This window comes from Gobius niger, assembly GCF_951799975.1.
Source record: "Gobius niger genome assembly, chromosome: 22".
NCBI lineage: Eukaryota > Metazoa > Chordata > Actinopteri > Gobiiformes > Gobiidae > Gobius > Gobius niger.
The window spans coordinates 6280172-6298257 of NC_136873.1; the positions used below are offsets into that span (position 1 = coordinate 6280172).

The 18086-nt window shown below is 37.8% G+C and overlaps 1 protein-coding gene across 1 annotated transcript in view; it reads right to left on the reverse strand.

Moving 5' to 3' along the window:
- Positions 1–18086, reverse strand: part of alad (aminolevulinate dehydratase) — a 31000-nt gene that overhangs the window by 11432 nt on the left and 1482 nt on the right. Inside the window, exons 2-8 of the mRNA XM_079581268.1 lie at positions 16550–16606; positions 14591–14830; positions 12880–12930; positions 9951–10056; positions 5711–5836; positions 3606–3656; positions 1512–1608 (exon numbers count right to left, since the gene is read on the reverse strand). Of these exons, the coding sequence (XP_079437394.1) occupies positions 1512–1608; positions 3606–3656; positions 5711–5836; positions 9951–10056; positions 12880–12930; positions 14591–14830; positions 16550–16606 (728 nt within the window). The remainder of the gene's footprint in view (positions 1–1511; positions 1609–3605; positions 3657–5710; positions 5837–9950; positions 10057–12879; positions 12931–14590; positions 14831–16549; positions 16607–18086) is intronic.

Consider the following 18086-nt stretch of genomic DNA (forward strand, 5'->3'; position numbering starts at 1 on the left):
TCTTGACCTGTTTTGGAGCTATAGAGGAGAGAGGGAGAGGCTAAATGCTAAAGTTGTCTGCGGTGTGTTTACGTGACTGAAGGCACGGGTGAAGACCAGACAGGTCCTAAAGAACTCGCCAAAGCTAAGGTAAGAACATATCTCAGTATGTAAAAACGGTGGCCTATTCCTTAACTTTGCGAAAGGAGTGAAACAGCGCCCCCAATTTGACGCTTGTGGCCAAAAAGTATACTGCATCCATATTTACCATTGAGAATGAATGCGAGAGTTTTGAATGCGACCGTATTAACCGTACGCAGCGCAAAAGTAGATCACTCTCTGACGGCCACTTTGGGCACCCCTGGTTCAGCAGCTTACCCCCACTGAGTAAGGAGTCAATGAACAAGCTCAGAGAAACTTGGTAACACAGGCTTGTAAAACGCAATATCATCAGCATCATCATCCTCCATTCCAGTAGGGGGCGCTAGTACTCGAGTGGAGGGAAAACTACACACTGTCGCACCTATGTAAGCAGCCTTTTAATTACATATATATATTTTTAATCTTCTTTATGGCCTTCATTATATATTTTCATCTAAATTCTGTGTTATATAAGATTATATATGTTGCATGATTGTACCGAGAAAAGTTCCTAGTTTGTGAACCTGTTCCCGAACAAAGGCAATAAAAACTATTCTGATTCTGACTCTGATTCTAAGGCACGTTTCACCATCATGTGGCAATTTCTACAAAACAACCAGGTAAACAAACCATGCTGTACCAATGGGCCCTGAGCAGGTCCCACTTCTATCCTTCTATCCCTTTGTCATTTTTTTGTTGAGTTTTTGTGACATTTTTGTTGAATTTTTGTCATTTTTTTGTTGAATTTTTGTCACTTTTTGTTGAATTTTTGTCATTTTTTGTTGAATTTTTGTCACTTTTTTGTTGAGTTTTTGTCATTTTTTGTTGAATTTTTGTCATTTTTTTGTTGAATTTTTGTCACTTTTTTGTAGAATTTTTGTCACATTTTTGTTGAATTTTTGTAATTTTTTTGTTGAATTTTTGTAGAATTTTTGTAGAATTTTTGTCACTTTTTGGTTGAGTTTTTGTCATTTTTTTGCTGAATTTTTGTCACTTTTTTGTTGAATTTTTGTCACTTTTTTGTTGAATTTTTGTCAGTTTTTTGTTGAATTTTTGTCATTTTTTTGTTGAATTTTTGTCACATTTTTGTTGAATTTTTGTCACATTTTTGTTGAATTTTTGTCACATTTTTGTTGAATTTTTGTCACATTTTTGTTGAATTTTTGTCACTTTTTTGCTGAATTTTTGTCACTTTTTTTTCACTTTTTTGTCACATTTTTGCCACATTTTTGTTGAATTTTCGTCACATTTTTGTTGCGTTCACATCCTTGTTTTCTTCTCATTTTTTGTGGCTATTTTGGTGTTCTTTCCCAATAAGCTTTCTGATGTCCTGACAAATAAAACCTTTGGACTCTTGTATTCTGGTGCCGTTGTTCCTCTGCACGCGGTACCTTGGGGATTTGGGCCGGGACGCCGAATATGAGGACGCACTTGAGGCCTTTCTCCACCAGCGGCTGCAGCAGCTCCTCCAGCCGGTTCACTCCGTATCTGCAGGGAAACACACGGAGACATTCTGAGTCCACCCTCAGCAGCTAATCGCTATTTTCCCTGATCGCTGACTTTAATTCGCCTACAATTAGTCAGTGATTATTACTCTGCGTAATCGCTGACCTGTGGAGTCTGGGCGGATGGAGATTGTGCGAGGGGTAATAACGGACTCGGTCTTATCTGCGCCGGGACCGCCCTGAACTACGCCTCCACACGCTGATAACGACAACCACAGCACTGGACTCACCCCTGCTCTGCTCCACACGGCGAGGGAAGATCCGAGAGCCTGAACGCACGTCTTTTATGGGGGAAACTAATCATGTATTTGCACTTTTGTGACAAGAACTCAATGTAACAGTTCACAGTTCTGCCAGAAATGTATTAACTCTACCAAGTGTGTAAATATAAATCAAATAATGAGGTTTACTTTGGGTTTGAGTCTCCACCTTTTTCTAAAGCTCTGGGTTTTTACAGTTCCATCATCTGAGCAGGTCTGTCTGTTCATCATATTTGAAAAAAAAAAAGAATAATACTACTACTGCTACTTCCTTCCTAGTATTTTTCTTTTTGTTGACGTCATACTAATGGATTCTTGTTTACAATACTGGAACATAGACAGTATTGTAGTATTTCACTGAGTCTAGAGGCGTCTCTGACATGAGAGAGAAGTGATGCCAAATCTGTGACAGTTTCTGACTAATAATACAATACTACAGCACAAAAACAAGACTCTCTCCTGCACTGGGCTCATTTATTTATGCATTTGTGCCTCGTGTGGTAAAAAAAAAGTTGGTTCATTTCATCAATGTAAAACTTCTCTCATTCATGGCGCTTCAATCACGGGGCTATTGTCTCTTTTTATCATAAATACAAAGATAATACATGGGTTTTTAGGCCCCGCTCTGTTCCAGTAACTAACATGAGCGGGTCCGCGGTTCACATTTCCTCGTCTTTTTCTCGGTGTTAATGTTGAAGTAACGTTGATGCAGTGTTAATTTCGTCTTAATTTTAGTCAAAGTGATATTTTTGACGACAAAAATTGGACTAAAACTAAATTAAAAGTTTCTCATGAGACTAAAACTATGACTAAAAAGTCCAGATATTTTAGTCGACTAAAATAAGACTAAATAAAAATGAAAAGGAGAGACTAAAATCATCTGAAAGAATCGTCTGAAAGAGCCTCAGATCATGTAAATTCTCTGCCAAAGGATCAGCTCATGTGGAGCAGCTCCATGAAGCAGAGGAACAAGATTAAATATGATTAAAATGAATATTATCAATGCAAAGTCGACTTAATTAGTCTTAAATTTAGTCGACTAAATTGACATTGACATGCCCCCGAGAGAAAGGCAGCGAGCTGGAGCCGCAGATTCAATGCAATTTGAGCTTATAATTATCGGGCCTAATTATCTGCCGATTTTTAGCGGCTTATCGGGGATGGCGTCAAAAATGCAGATAATTATCGGCAGCCGACATTATTGTGCATCCCTAATTAAAATATTGTTTAAGATTTGCAGACAATCCATTAAACAAAAGAAATTTCGATATTGAAAAGCTAATTGGAACAAAGGGCTGTGAGTACAATATGAGTGATCACCTTTTATAGGCAACATTCATGAATCAAACAGATATTAGTTCTGTGAAAGGCAAAAACAATATCCACAAACAGGGCATTGCTTTCCTTGCGCTGAACAGTGATGCCAGTAACGACTCACATCTAGATACTTGATGTTCTAACGCATTACTTTTTTAGTAATCATGAATGTAACTTGTAATCTGACTTAGTTACTTTTAAAATCAAGAAATCGGTAAAGTAACTAAGCTACTTTTCAAAGGGGTAATCGTGAATTTGTAGATTAGTTTTTCAAGTTATCTGTGGCATCGGTTGTGCAGTGAAAATTATGAAAGTAACTAACAGTGATCGGCAAAGTGTGTGTTTAAGACTGTATTTTTTCTATGAACGGTCTTCATGAGGGGGTTCATGGGTCGGGTTTTACCTGGCCTGGCCTGGCAGACTGGCGATGGGCTCCACTGCATCTTCATTGTCTCTGTGCACAAGAAAGAAACATTTTAGAACATTTGATTATTCATTCACCAAAGACTCTGAACAGCATAAAAGGTACAGAAAAGAGGAACAACTCTGGAGGGATATCATTCAGGAATATAAGAAATTTACAGGAATACTGTTTTTTTATGGAGGCAACGTGGATCGAGGAACAAACCGTTAACCTTCAGCTAAGAGTGTCTGTGGAAGCCTTTTACAAACAGGGAAGACTGTTTATCTGTGTCTATTCTACTGCTCCAAGTGTTACAACAAAGGAGCGGAACAGGACACAACAGAAAGGGTTTACAGCTCACAGGCCGGCATTTCACATCAGTGTAACCTTTGCTGCTTTGCACAGAAAAAAAACTCATCTTAAGAAAAAAACCCATGCTGTGAATGTGTAATGACTCTGCAGCCACTGTTCATTTTAACAAAACATTATAATTTAGTTTTAGTCGTCGTCTTGGGACCAAAAAAAAAAGTGGGGATTTGGTCAAATGGTCTTTTTAAGTCAACAGAAGAACAAGATTTGCTTTGTCAACTTTAAATGTATATGTATGTCTTACAGTTTCAAATTGTTTCAAAAGTTAACTGATGTCACGCACTTTTAGGTCTTTATTACTAATGCTTTTAATCTAATTTTTAAGCCCAGCCCTAATTTAACATAATTAATAAACATCCATGACACGGTCCCCTAAGCTACTGGCCGTCCCACAAGCTGTGCACACGCCGAAACCATAGACTGTATATATAAACGGACAGCTTCTGCTCACTCCTCCCCGTTTACCATAATGACCACGGTCGCAGTCCGACCCTCATTAAGTACGAGATTTCTAAAATTCTTCTAACGAAAACCAGCCTGGTTTCATAAATTGTGACTAACCCGGCGTTATCTCAGGAGGTATATCCAGCCTAGTCTAGTGTTGAAAAAATAGAAACCAGGCGTTAAAGTTGTTTTTAAGGTGTCTAAACTCCAATGCTTTTCAATGGGGGACTAGCGGCGATATAGAGGTACTACAGCAATGGCGGCCCCCAGTGTCGTGGGCATAAAGTAGAGCAACCAGCGCCCATGGGCCAAAACAGCCAATGGTACGAAACACTTTATATGAACAAATGAGGAGCGTCTCCATTTGCTGCAGGGGTGTAGCCATCCATCCATTTTCTTCCGCTTGATCTGGGTCGTGAGCAGAGACGCTCAGACTTCTCTGTCCACGCACACCTCCTCCAGCCGTTCAAGGGGATCCCGAGGCAACATCCGGCCACAGAGACCTGGTCCCTCCAGCGTGTGGCGACCAGGAAAAAAAACGATGCTCGAGCCACCTCAGCTGGCTCTTCTCAACATGAAGGAGAAGCGGCCCTACTCCGAGTAAGAATGTATATCGACCAGTAAATCGAAAGCAACTACGATCTTATCATCTTGTAAGAATGTAGGTTGATGGTAGGGAAGCAATAATTTAATAGCGCAATGGCTGCTACTAAAGGCTAACCAGCAAAATTATGTGACATTATGTTCCATTAAGGTTCTCCTGCGGGCGGGAAAACTGTTCTTCTCGGCATAAATGCATGTGTTTTTCAAGGTCCATTAGCCTGGCTAACACCAGACTAAAATCACAAGTGATATTTAGTCTGGGGACCACCAATTCATTTTCTCGTAGGAGAGGTGTGGTTTACAGGGCGCTATGAACGTCTATCATGCGTCTGCACGTAGCCACAGCCAATCGTATCATCGTATCCGATGACGTACCCGCTGTAAACTTTCGAGCTAAACTATTTAGAACACGGCCTAAAGCTCGATCGAAAAATAGCGTCGCGTCTGCTGCTGTCATGTTGGATCCTTAAATCAACTTTTTTTTAAATCCGTAAATAAACTACAAGCTTCCGTATATCGAATAGCGCGTCATCGTCTTGCCGTCCCTCCTCGCTCTGTGATTGGTTCCCAAATCCACGCGAAATTTGGGCCATGGTCCCCAGGCTGCTGTGCAGTTCCAAATGATTCGAGCGCACACAGCAGCCTGGTGTTAGCCAGGTTAAAGGTCCATATAAATTAATTCAATTTACGTGATGAATATGGGGTAGATGAGGTTGTCCGGCCTCAGGTCCGTGGCGCAGGTCTGCCATGTGCGCAGCGTGGGGTGGAAGTACCCGCTGTGGAGGACGGACTCTGCCGGGGTCTGCATGTTCAACCTGCAACAACAAAGACAGCGCAGAGACAACCGGGATCAGGCAGTGTTTTCACAGGAGAGGGGAATGTTCAGCCGCCGAGACACGAGCGAAGAGGAGGATCAACACCGCATTAGGGCAGAATGTTTTTGTTGGTTTGCGGGAAATTCCTGGAGTTTTTGAAGTACGGGTTACGCAAAAACGAAAAAACAGAACATTTGTGAAGACCCTTAGTATGTAGACATTAACCTCTTAACTCCCACCGAGAAGACAGAGAAGAAAATGAGGACAAAAAACAAAAAGCGCCAAAAAGTGACCAAAAAAAGCGCCCAAATGACAAAAACAAGAAAAAAGTGACAAAAATCCAGCGAAAAAGTGACAAAAATCCAGCGGAAAAAAAGACAAAAATCCAGCAAAAAAACAAAACAAAAATCCAGCAAAAAAAAAGACAAAATTCCAGCAAAAAAGTGACAATAATCCAGCAAAAAAAAGACAAAAATCCAGCGAAAAAAAGACAAAAATCCAGCGAAAAAAGACAAAAATCCAGCGAAAAAAAGACAAAAATCCAGCGAAAAAAAGACAAAAATCCAGCGGAAAAAAAACAAAAATCCAGCGAAAAAGTGATAAAAATCCAGCGAAAAAACTGACAAAAATCCAGCGAAAAAATGACAAAAATCCAGCGAAAAAAAAGACAAAATTCCAGCAAAAAAAAGACAAAAATCCAGCGAAAAAATGACAAAAATCCAGCAAAAAAAAGACAAAAATCCAGCGAAAAAACGGACAAAAATCCAGCGAAAAAAAGACAAAAATCCAGCGAAAAAAAGACAAAAATCCAGCGAAAAAGTGACAAAAATCCAGCGAAAAAAAGAAAAAAATCCAGCGAAAAAAAGAAAAAAATCCAGCGAAAAAGTGACAAAAATCCAGCAAAAAAACAAAAATCCAGCAAAAAAGTGACAAAAATCCAGCGAAAAAAAGAAAAAAATCCATCAAGAAAAAGACAAAAATCCAGCAAAAATAAATAAATAAAATAATCCAGTGAAAAAGTGACAAAAACACATAAGGGAAACAAAAAGTGACGACAATGGCAAAGAGGAGAGAATGCATTTGGTTTTGGCGGGTGGTAAGAGGTTAAAGGGATATTTCAGGATTTTTGACATAGGGCCTCATTTCCTAGTTATCCAGGGCGTTGATTTCTGGAGAGATTTTTTTTTGTAATTCATGCAGTTCTTATATTTGAAGAGCTTCGTGACGCTAGGCTAATGCAAGGCTAGCGCATTTCTATGGTATCAGCTAGCCTGCATTAAAAACAGTGTGACCCGCTCCACGGAGCACCTGAGGCAAATCACTTATAACACCAGACTAACCATAGAAATGTCTGTGTCCATAGAATCATGTTTGGAATATAACTATGTTTCGCAACCAGGGGTACTCAAGGACCAAGCAGGGGGTACTTGAAACAATTTCAGATTGAAAAAAGGGGGAAATTGAACATAATTTTTTAGAGGAAAAGCTATATTTTTCAGTAAAATGTGTTGCCTTGGGAAAATTTTAGCATTATTTTGACTGCAAAATTGTCCTTTTTCTTACAAATACCATTTCTAATTTCTAAAAATAACTGCAACACCCCTGAGGTAGGGGGTACACGGACGACCATTGAAAGGCCCAAGGGGTACGCAAAGACAATAAAGGTTGGGAACCACTGATATAACTAAACTGACATCACATGAATGATCGCATTTTGAGGGACTATTTTCTAGCAGATCACTCCGCCGCCGCGTAGCTTATACAACCATGAAGCTGATGCTGCTCAAATACAAGTTATTTTAAATGCAAAATGGTTAAAAATATTCTATGGACACAGACATTTATATGGTTAGTCTGGTGTTATAAGTGATTTTCCTCAGGTGCTCTGTGGAGCGGGTCGCACTGTTTTTAATACAGGCTAGCTGATACCATAGACATGCACTAGCCTTGCATTAGCCTAGCACTACACGACTTTTCAAATATAAGAACTGCATGAATTACAAAAGAAAATATCTCCAGAAATCAGCAACACTCTGGGTAACTAGGAAATGAGGCCCTGTGTCAAAAATCCTGAAATATCCCTTTAAAGGTACTCTGGCTTTTTCAGTACACATGGATTATACCCAGTTTAGACACAATTCAGTGCTATTTAGGTCTGTTTTGGACCGTTTTAAGACCCTTGATCAAAGATTGGTGGCACTTGCAAGTAGGGATGTCAAGATTTATCGTTTTTTATCATTATAAAAGAACACAGATGGTTCAGGGTAAGTATTGTAGAAGCCATGGTTTACCGGTATGGGCCATAAACTCACCGGTGATCGAGCAAAGCAGACGGACGCTCTACCCCAGAGCCGCATCCACCCAAAAAACGATTCGAGCCAGCCGTGTGGGACCTCTGCGGGAATCGAAAAGACGACGAGGTGTTGCTGCCGCTGAAGCTCGCCCTACTCGCAAAGCCTCTCGCCGGAAAGCTGACGCAAAAGGCGCCAATACATCGAGCATGAAACATCTTTGAGATAATCCTTTGATGGAGAGTCGTCCGAATGTTCAGAAACAGAACAGGCGACACTGGCTCAGGGTGCGAACAAAGAGTGAACGCTCCGCTTCACCGGAACAGAGGAACATGAAAGGAAAACAGTGGGACGTGTGCACTTTACAGAAGCATTCTCTCAGTCCGTTCATCAAAGCATCTGAGAAAACCATAACATAAACCTAGAATAGACTGTGGCCTAATAATAATGTATTTTAAAATAGCAATAATTATTTTTTTTTATAGTTTGAAGCCTTTATTTTTAGAAACAGTAAAGGTAAATGCCAAAACCGGCCGTCCATCATCAAACTCTGGCCCTCGAGATGATTTTGAGAAATATTATGACCCAAATCAGAGCTCAAATGCCTGTTATTAACCTCTTACCACCCGCCAAAACCAAATGTATTCTCTCCTCTTTGCCATTGGCGTCACTTTTTATTTTCCGTATGTGTTTTTGTCACTTTTTTGCTGGATTTTTTTGTCTTTTTTTTGCTGGATTTTTGTCTTTTTTCTTCTGGATTTTTGTCACTTTTTTGCTGGATTTCTAACTACTATTTATTTACTTATTTTTTTTAATTCTCAAAAATGTCATAAAAATACTTTAACTTCTTAACTCCCGCCTGAACCGAGAGGATCTTTTTCCTCACGTCATCAGATTTTTTTCCATCATTTTTTTGTTGAGTATTCAACTCATTTTTGTAACTTTTTTGTCAATTTTTTATCACATTTTTGTAATTTTTTTTGTCACATTTTGGCCATTTTTTGTCATTTTTTCGACCATTTTTTGTCAATTACTTGTGACATTTTTGCCACTTTTTCATCAATTTTTCGTCACTTTTTTGTCATTTTTTTGTCACTTTTTTGTCACATTTTTGTAATTTTTTCATCAATTTTTCGTCACTTTTTTGTCAATATTTTCTCACTTTTTCGTCACATTTCCATCATTGTTTTCGTCTCAGTTTTGTTGCCATTTTCCCACTTTTTTCCAGAAGCTTTTGGACTGGGGTAAAGCCAAACTGGAGAAAACGTGCTCGGTTCAGGCGGGAGTTAAGAGGTTAAAATGTACAGTGGCACAAGTAACTAAAAACATTTCTTTACAATATTACTCAAGTAGAAGTAAAACGTACTGAGTTCTACCTACCTCTGCGTATTTTATAAGAAATATCCAATAAAAATAAATGAAAATAATACTACATTTAAATATAATCCCGCTTTTTTCCTCCAGCCAGGCTGCAGAGAGATCAGGCAGACTGAAGGTGTCCGCATAGTTTGCACATATTGTAAAGTGAAATCGGCGAATAAACCCTCTCTCTGTTTGCTGAAGCATAATCACGAATAGTTTGGTAAAGTTGGCTTTTATAAATCACAAAAAAGAGAAGGGGGAAAGAGTTTCGTTTCAATATCTTGGCAAACTCCTGTCCTCCAGTGACAGTTCGTTCTAACTGACAACGTGCTCCCAAAGCGACGTCGACGTAAGAAGCTAAAGCTAAGCTAGCGGCGGGAAAGGGCACGAGGAAAAGTGCGGATAAATGGTGTAAATAACATTGATAGGAGTAAATGAAGCGCGGTTTCGCAAGAGCTCACCTGAAGGAGACCAGACCGTCCGCTGCTGCTGCTCCGAGCCCGTCCAGCAGCAACACTCTCTGGGTCGGACTCTTCCTCTTCCGCCCCCTAGCGCCTGGAGGGTTCACTGCAGGAGACACACACACAGCGGCCGGCTTTGAGGACGGCTTCTTTTTACGACATATTATCCGTAAGTGGGTAGAGCAGCCAAAACGTTTAGTCAAGGTAGAGCAACGTTACTTTAAAATAAGTGTGTCTATTTTTATTTTTTTATTTAACCTTTATTTAACCTCTCACCAATGCTTTTTTCTGCTGGATTTTTGTCACTTTTTTGCTGGATTATTGTCACTTTTTTGCTGGATTTTTGTCACTTTTTTGCTGGATTTTTGTCTTTTTTCTTCTGGATTTTTGTCTTTTTTCTTCTGGATTTTTGTCATTTTTTGGCTGGATTTTTGTCACTTTTTTGCTGGATTTTTGTCTTTTTTCTTCTGGATTTTTGTCTTTTTTCTTCTGGATTTTTGTCATTTTTTGGCTGGATTTTTATAATTTTTTTGGCTGGATTTTTGTCACTTTTTTCTGCTGGATTATTGTCACTTTTTTGGCTGGATTTGATGCAAAAAAAAAATGAAAAATTGAAAATGTTTATATTACCATAAAATATATGTAATAAAGAATCATTATGAAGAATTAAGTAAAAACAAAACACAAAATACATCTATTTTAATCGTCAAAATGAAGATTTGTCACTTAAAGTAGGGTTAGTGCTAAATCGTATGCTCGGGAGGGACGGTCTGCTGTGATTTTGTATAGATCTATGAGTTGGTTTATCTAAAAATACAAGTAATCCTAATCCTAACCCAAATCCTAACCTTAAAGTTAACCATTTCCCTGGCCCTAACCTTAATTTGTGTCATGATATCTCACGTTTTCACAGCAGGGTGTCCCTCCGGAGCATACGATCTAGCACTAACCCTTAAAGTAGTACTAAGTAACTCTTCCCCCTAGAGGCCATAAGCGCCACTGCAGGTTGTAGCATGTTGCATTTTTTTTACTCATTAATTGTCCGTGAGAGTAAATACCACACTGACAAAAAAGACAAAGGGAGGGAGGGATATTGTACATCCAATTACACAATGGAGATCTTTTTTTTTTCACTCAAACTTGGCTGTAAATAAGTTTAAGTGACGCTAGCCCTCTGTTAGCTTCTTCTTCGTGATTCCATTAGAGTGTATTGGTGACTCCGACCCAGTGGCAGCAAAGTTGCAATTGTGGTTTTCTGGCCAGAGACACCAGGGGGAGATGAAAGACCCTCCAATCATCCCATAAACACTTGTATAACCCCCACAGGGACTACGGAAAGGATTATTTATGGTAAAAAAGTTACTTAGTACTGCTTTAAAGATTCGCTAGAAGTGGCCCAAGTTCATACATTTTTTACTCTGGTAAGAATACAGATACTTCATTTTAATATTACTTGGAAGTACTTAGAGTAGACGTAAAAAATACTGCATGAAAAAACGACTTCCAAAAGAACAGTTACTTAAGTACATGTACTTGAGTAAATGTAAAAGAGTACTACCCACCTCTGCATGACAAATATCCCTAATCCAGAGGAGGGTGGAGTAGCCAAAACATTTACTCAAGGTACTCAAGGTGAGTAGCGTTACTTTAAAATATTGTTACTCTAGTACAGGGGTGACCAAAGTGCGGCCCGGGGTCCAAATGCGGCCCTCAGACCAATTTTTTCTTGCTGAATCGGTACAAATCATCATTGAAATGTTATAATTCCACACAATTCGAACCGAACAACAAACATTTTATTGTGAGACAGAGCTGCATGAAGGTTTGAAGCATAAATAAAGGTAAGGGGCACAATTTAAACCTCTGCTAGTCAAAGGTTTCGAGGCACTAACCACCGATCTAGGGCCCTTCACCCCGTATGTTTCAGTATGGGGCCCCCTATGAAAAAAAGTTTAAAAAGTTAAAAGTAGTTTTTCTCACATTTTTTTTTCCAATTTTTGTCACATTTTTGTTGAATTTTTGTCATTTTTTGGTTGATTTTTTGTCAATTTTTTTTTCAAATTTTTGTCACATTTTGTTGAATTTTTGTCACTTTTTGGTTGATTTTTTGTCACATTTTTTTCAATTTTTTGTCACATTTTGTTGATTTTTTGTCACTTTTTGGTTGATTTTTTGTCACATTTTTTTCAAATTTTTGTCACATTTTGTTGAATTTTTGTCACTTTTTGGTTGATTTTTTGTCACTTTTTTTTTCAATTTTTTGTCACATTTTGGTTGAGTTTTTGTCACTTTTTTTTTTTACATTTTTGGTCACCTGTTGGTTGAGTTTTTGTCAAATATTTGTTCAGTTTTTGTCATTTTTTTGCTGCATTTACATCCGTGTTTTCTTCTCATTTTTTGTGGCTGTTTTGGTGCTTTTTTTCCCCTAGAAGCTTTTTGATTCGGGTAAAGCCAAACTGTAGAAAATGGGATCCGTTCAGGTGGGAATTAAGAGGTTACGCACATTTGAAAGTGGATAGTTACTTTAATACTTTTACAAAAGCAAAAGTATCTCATTGTGTTACTTCTCGAAAAGTGAGTAGGGCCTACTTCTGGTCACGGAACAGCAAAAGAAGCCAAATTAGGATAAATTCTACATTAGATTTGACGCTCAGACCCAGAATTGTTGAGTGTTTTTATTGTGAAAGACCTTTGCTCTAAACAGAGAGTGTAAATCTCTAAAATGCACTTTTATAAGTTGTTAATGTGTTTCAGTTTGAGTCCAAATATACAATGTGCTGCACAATTATTACATAGCCTGAATATCCCTCCCTCCTCCCCAATAATACGAGCAGCAGATGATGATCAAAAAAGTAAATATGAACCCTTGAAAATAACACTAGCTTTTCATTCATTCTGCATCTCTGTGTCCGACCTCCTGCCCGTTTACCTGGAGCGGTGTCCTGGCAAACAACGGAATCCAAATCCGTCTCCAGGCTCTCTGCGTGAACAAGAAAAAATGCATTTAGCTCAACAAGTCTTTTCAAATGGCATGATGTGTTACTGTATCCATCTTCTTCTTCTTCTTCTTCTCATCTGGGGCCGACGGAGAGTCACGTGGGTCGAGGAGCTCCACCTCTCCACAGGAAATGACGTCGCGACATTTATTTAAATGATCATTTTTGTGATGTTTCTAGTTTCACTTCCTTATTGGACGCTGACAGGAAGTGACATAGATAGAGGCTAACAATTTTGAACTGTTGCCGACCATGTTATGTCAATAGGAAATGAGACAAACTGCTGTTGAACTTCACCTTTCTCTACGGCACTTCCTGTCTGTGGCTTAAAAAAATCAAATAAAAATGACTTTTCTGCCCAACATTTCTTCATTAAACTTGCTGCTTCACTGAAATTAAATAATAATTATTACTTTCAACAGATGTTATCAGAGAGAGAATAAAACTAATCGCTATTGATCATACTGGGCCACTGAATGCTTTGCTTGCATATCAGTGTGACGCTCCACAGAGGGTGTTTATCCCTCTTCTGTGGAAGCATAGGCAGACTTGAATGGAATCTATCGAAATAAATCATATTTTCATAAGCATTAAAACCTGTTATATGCACTTTAAGGTGAGGATTAGTTTAACCCCTTAACTCCCACCTGAACCGAGCACATTTTCTCCAGTTTGGCTTTACCCCCAGTCCAAAAGCTTCTGGAAAAAAGGTGGGAAAATAGCAACAAAACTGAGACGAAAACAATGATGGAAATGTGACAAAAAGTGAAAAAACATTGAAGAAAAAGTGACGAAAAATTCATGAAAAAGTGGCAAAAATGTCACAAAAATGTCACAAGAAATGGACGAAAAAATGACAAAAATATGACAAAAAAATACAAAAACGTGACAAAAATGTGATAAAAAAAATGATGAAAAAATGACAAAAATTAGATTCTTTTTTTTTTTTTTTACAAAAATGTGATTAAAATTTGACCAAAAAAATGACAAAAAATGGACAAAAAAATTACAAAAAAATGCCAAAAAAAAAATGTGAGAAAAAATTACAAAAATGAGTTGAACACCCAACAAAAAAATGATGGAAAAAAATCTGACTCTCACTACTGCCTCCTCAGGTCATACGTGTAACTGCACCTTCTATATTAAGCTCGTGCATGAAGGCTCTTCAGACCCGAATTAACACCTTTCTGAGTGACTGTGCAGGATTTTAGAGGCAGTTGTGGTGAACAGGTCTGGGCTCACACTACACATTAGGACATTGATGGAACATACTTAATTTTTACATTTTTAAACTCTGTATAGTCCCTTTAAGCTGGCGCTGTCCTGTGGAGAAGTGGGGCTCCCCTCCATCAGTGCTTCGCCTACTGTATTCAAGGGTTTCATTCACGATAAATGGACCCACACATGTTTGTTCTCATCTTCATACAATTCTAGAAAGGGAACATGGGATAATTTATGGGTAGAAAGAGGCATATTAACACATTGAGTTTCTTTTCTTTCTTTTTTTCTCTGGGGTGAAAGAAGTTATAAAGTTGGAAATGTAGGAAATTCTTCTCTATCTGACACACTTTGAATGAACACCTTTGATCGTATATTAAATGAAAGTAGAGTTTTCTGAGTTTAAAGACCCCTGAGTTGCGTTACCGTAAACGTGCGCGTCCTCCAGCTGCTGCCCGGAGCGCTGCAGCGTGGACTGGGCCCTCTGCAGCGTGTAGCGCTCGTACTGGGGCCGGTGCTTGAGCCGCAGGTGCTTGACCAGGTTGGTGGTGTTGCCGCACCTCTTCACCGTCTTCATGCAGGCCTGGCACGTGGCCCCCACGCTGTCCAGGCGCGTGAAGTAGTTCCACACCATGCTGCGCTTGCGCGTCCCCGGGCCCTTCTTTTCTGTTTGACGACAACCGGCGAGCGTTGAGGTAAAGAGAAGTCACAAAAACCGATGCAATTTAAAGCAATAATGAAAATGCAGAGATGTTTATGATTTTAGTATTAGATTAAAACATGACACAATAGAAATAATTCAATCAGGATCAGAAAACAGACAGATTCCACACAGCAAGGCTTCATTTGGTCGATCTGTCTTAACCCAAGAGAGGACGTGTTCATTAATGATTGTGTTGTATTGACATCGCTGTAATACCACCCCCTAGTGGCCAGGGGTGACTCCAAAAGACACTTGGTAGACAGGATTTTAATGAGACTTTAGACTTATTAAGAACAGCTTAACCTCTTAACTCCCGCCTGAACCGAAAGGATCTTTTTCCTCATGTCACATTTTTGTAATTTTTTTGTCAAGTTTTAGTATTTTTATTTTTTTAATTTTTAGCACATTTTTGTAATTTTTTTGTCACATTTTTGTCATTTTTTCCCCAAAATTTTATCACATTTTGGTCATTTTTTTTGTCACATTTTGGTCATTTTTTGTCACATTTTTGTCAATTTTTTGTAATTTTTTGTCACATTTTTGTCATTTTTTCACCAAAATTTTATCACATTTTGGTCATTTTTTTTGTCACATTTTTGTCATTTTTTGTCACATTTTTGTCACATTTTTGTCACATTTTTGTCATTTTTTTGTCACATTTTTGTCTTTTTCCCCCCAAAATGTTATCACATTTTTGTCATTTTTTGTCACATTTTTGTCATTTTTTTGTCACATTTTTGTCACATTTTTTGTCACATTTTTGTCACATTTTTGTCATTTTTTTGTCACATTTTTTGTCACATTTTTGTGATTTTTTGTCACATTTTTGTCTATTTTTCTCATATTTTTGTCACATTTTTGTCATTTTTTTCACATTTTTGTCACATTTTTGTCATTTTTTTCACATTTTTGTCACATTTTTGTCATTTTTTTGTCACATTTTTGTCATTTTTTTGTCACATTTTTGTCATTTTTTTGTCACATTTTTGTCACATTTTTGTCACATTTCCTTAAATTTTGTGTCAATTTCTTGTGACATTTTTCTGACATTTCCTCTCGTATTTTTTTTTTTTTGCCCCATTTATCCACATTTAAATGGGGCATTTACAGTTTTTTCTTGCTTTCACAATTTTTCCCTTAATTTTGACAACAATTTCCCCCCAATTTCTTCCAGTTTCCACCATTTTTTCCAAAATGTTCCCACATTTCTTGACATTGGAAATTAACCCGATATTGTAAATGTGCATATCTTCCAAACATTATTGTTCTGTTTTCTGACTCCAGATGGTACAACTATTTTAGTATGGGTATCGGAGAAAGTATCGTTCAGATATCGGCATCGAAAACCAACCATCGTTAAAGTAGGATTGGCCCTTCACCCCGGGTAAGCTTTAACAAGGGTTTATACAGTTTACAAATCCATTTTAATGCCCAAATGATGATATTTTGATGTCACAAACGCAGAAAAAAATGCGGCATATTTTATTTATTAAGATTTGGAAACGTTTCAACAAAACAGAGAAAAGAGACTTGGACATACTGAATATGTTTACAGCATTTTTTTTTTTTTGGGGGGGGAAATTTGGATTTAATGCCAGTTTGAATCCAATGTATTGTTTTTTAATGACAGTTATTTTCAGGGATTCCCTATAGTTGTTGTGTTTGTGACTCGTCCGTCTTACCTGGCGTCGCGGAGACTTGGCTGATGTCAAACGCGCCGTACTCCACCTCCACATTCTCTGCAAGTGATCACAGAAATAAAAGGCATTATTTATATTGTATATGTCTGCAGATGATAACAATATGTTCTAATACAGTTTTCCTAGATTAACCTCTTCACTCCCACCTGAACCGAGCACATGTTCTCCAGTTTGGCTTTACCCCAGTCCAAAAGCTTCTGGAAAAAAGCTGTGAAAATAGGAACAAAACTGAGACGAAAACAATGATGGAAATGTGACAAAAAAGTGACGAAAACATTGACAAAAAAGTGTTGAAAAATTGATGAAAATGTGGCAAAAATGTCACAAGAAATTGACCAAAAATTGACCAAAAATGACAAATATTTGATAAAAAATTGACGAAAAAATGACCAAAAATTGATAAAAAAAATGACGAAAAAATGACAAAAATGTGACAAAAAAAGTGACGAAAAATGGATGAAAAAGTGGCAAAAATGTCACAAAAATGTCACAAGAAATTGACAAAAAATTAACGAAAAAAAAAAGATTTTTTTTTTTGACAAAATGTGACAAAAAAAATTACAAAAATGTGATGAAATTTTTTTTGTCATTTTTTCATCAATTTTTTGTAATTTGACAAAAATGACAAAAATGTGTCAAAAATGTGTCAAAAAAATGACCAAAATGTAACTAAAAAATTACAAAAAATTGATGAAATATTGACAAAAAATGACAAAAATGTGACAAAAAATGACAACAAAAAAAGACAAAAATGTGATAAAAATTTGACCAAAAAAATTACAAAAAATTGTCCAAAAAATAACAAAAATGTGAAAAAAAATGACCAAAAAGTTACAAAAATGAGTTGAACACCCAACAACAAAATAATGGAAAATAAATCTGATGACGTGAGGAAAAAGATCCTCTCGGTCCAGGCGGGAGTTAAGAGGTTAAAGGGACCCAGGAAAGTCCCAGTTTTACACAATCTCTCCCATGTCCCAGTGAGTTCATCCAAAACCAGTGATTTGTCCCAGTTTTACCCAATCTCTGTCCCAGTTGTCCCGGTTTTTCACCAGAGCAGTGTTTTGACTAGAAACGTAATGCCCTCACATGACCCACATCTTAAAGCTTCTTGACGGGAGAGTAGGGAAGGGCAAGGTGCAGCTTCATGATGAGTAATTTGGCATCCGCACAGTAAAGTGAAGATTACTGTGCGGATTTCTAACTACTCCTGGTATTATTACGCCTTACAATATAGTTCCTCCTTTTATCCGCTTAGAAAATGTGTTTAATTTTGTGTAATTATACTTTGTAGTGGAACACTTCACGTAACCATATTTAAATAGGGAAAACGTGGAAGAGCTTGGTAGCTTCTATCTTGACCTGTTTTGGAGCTATAGAGGAGAGAGGGAGAGGCTAAATGCTAACGCCGTCTGCGCTGTGTTTACGTGACTGAAGATCAGACAGGTCCTAAAGAACTCGTCAAAGCTAAGGTAAGAACAAATCTCAGTATGTAAAAACAGTGGCCTATTCCTTTAAA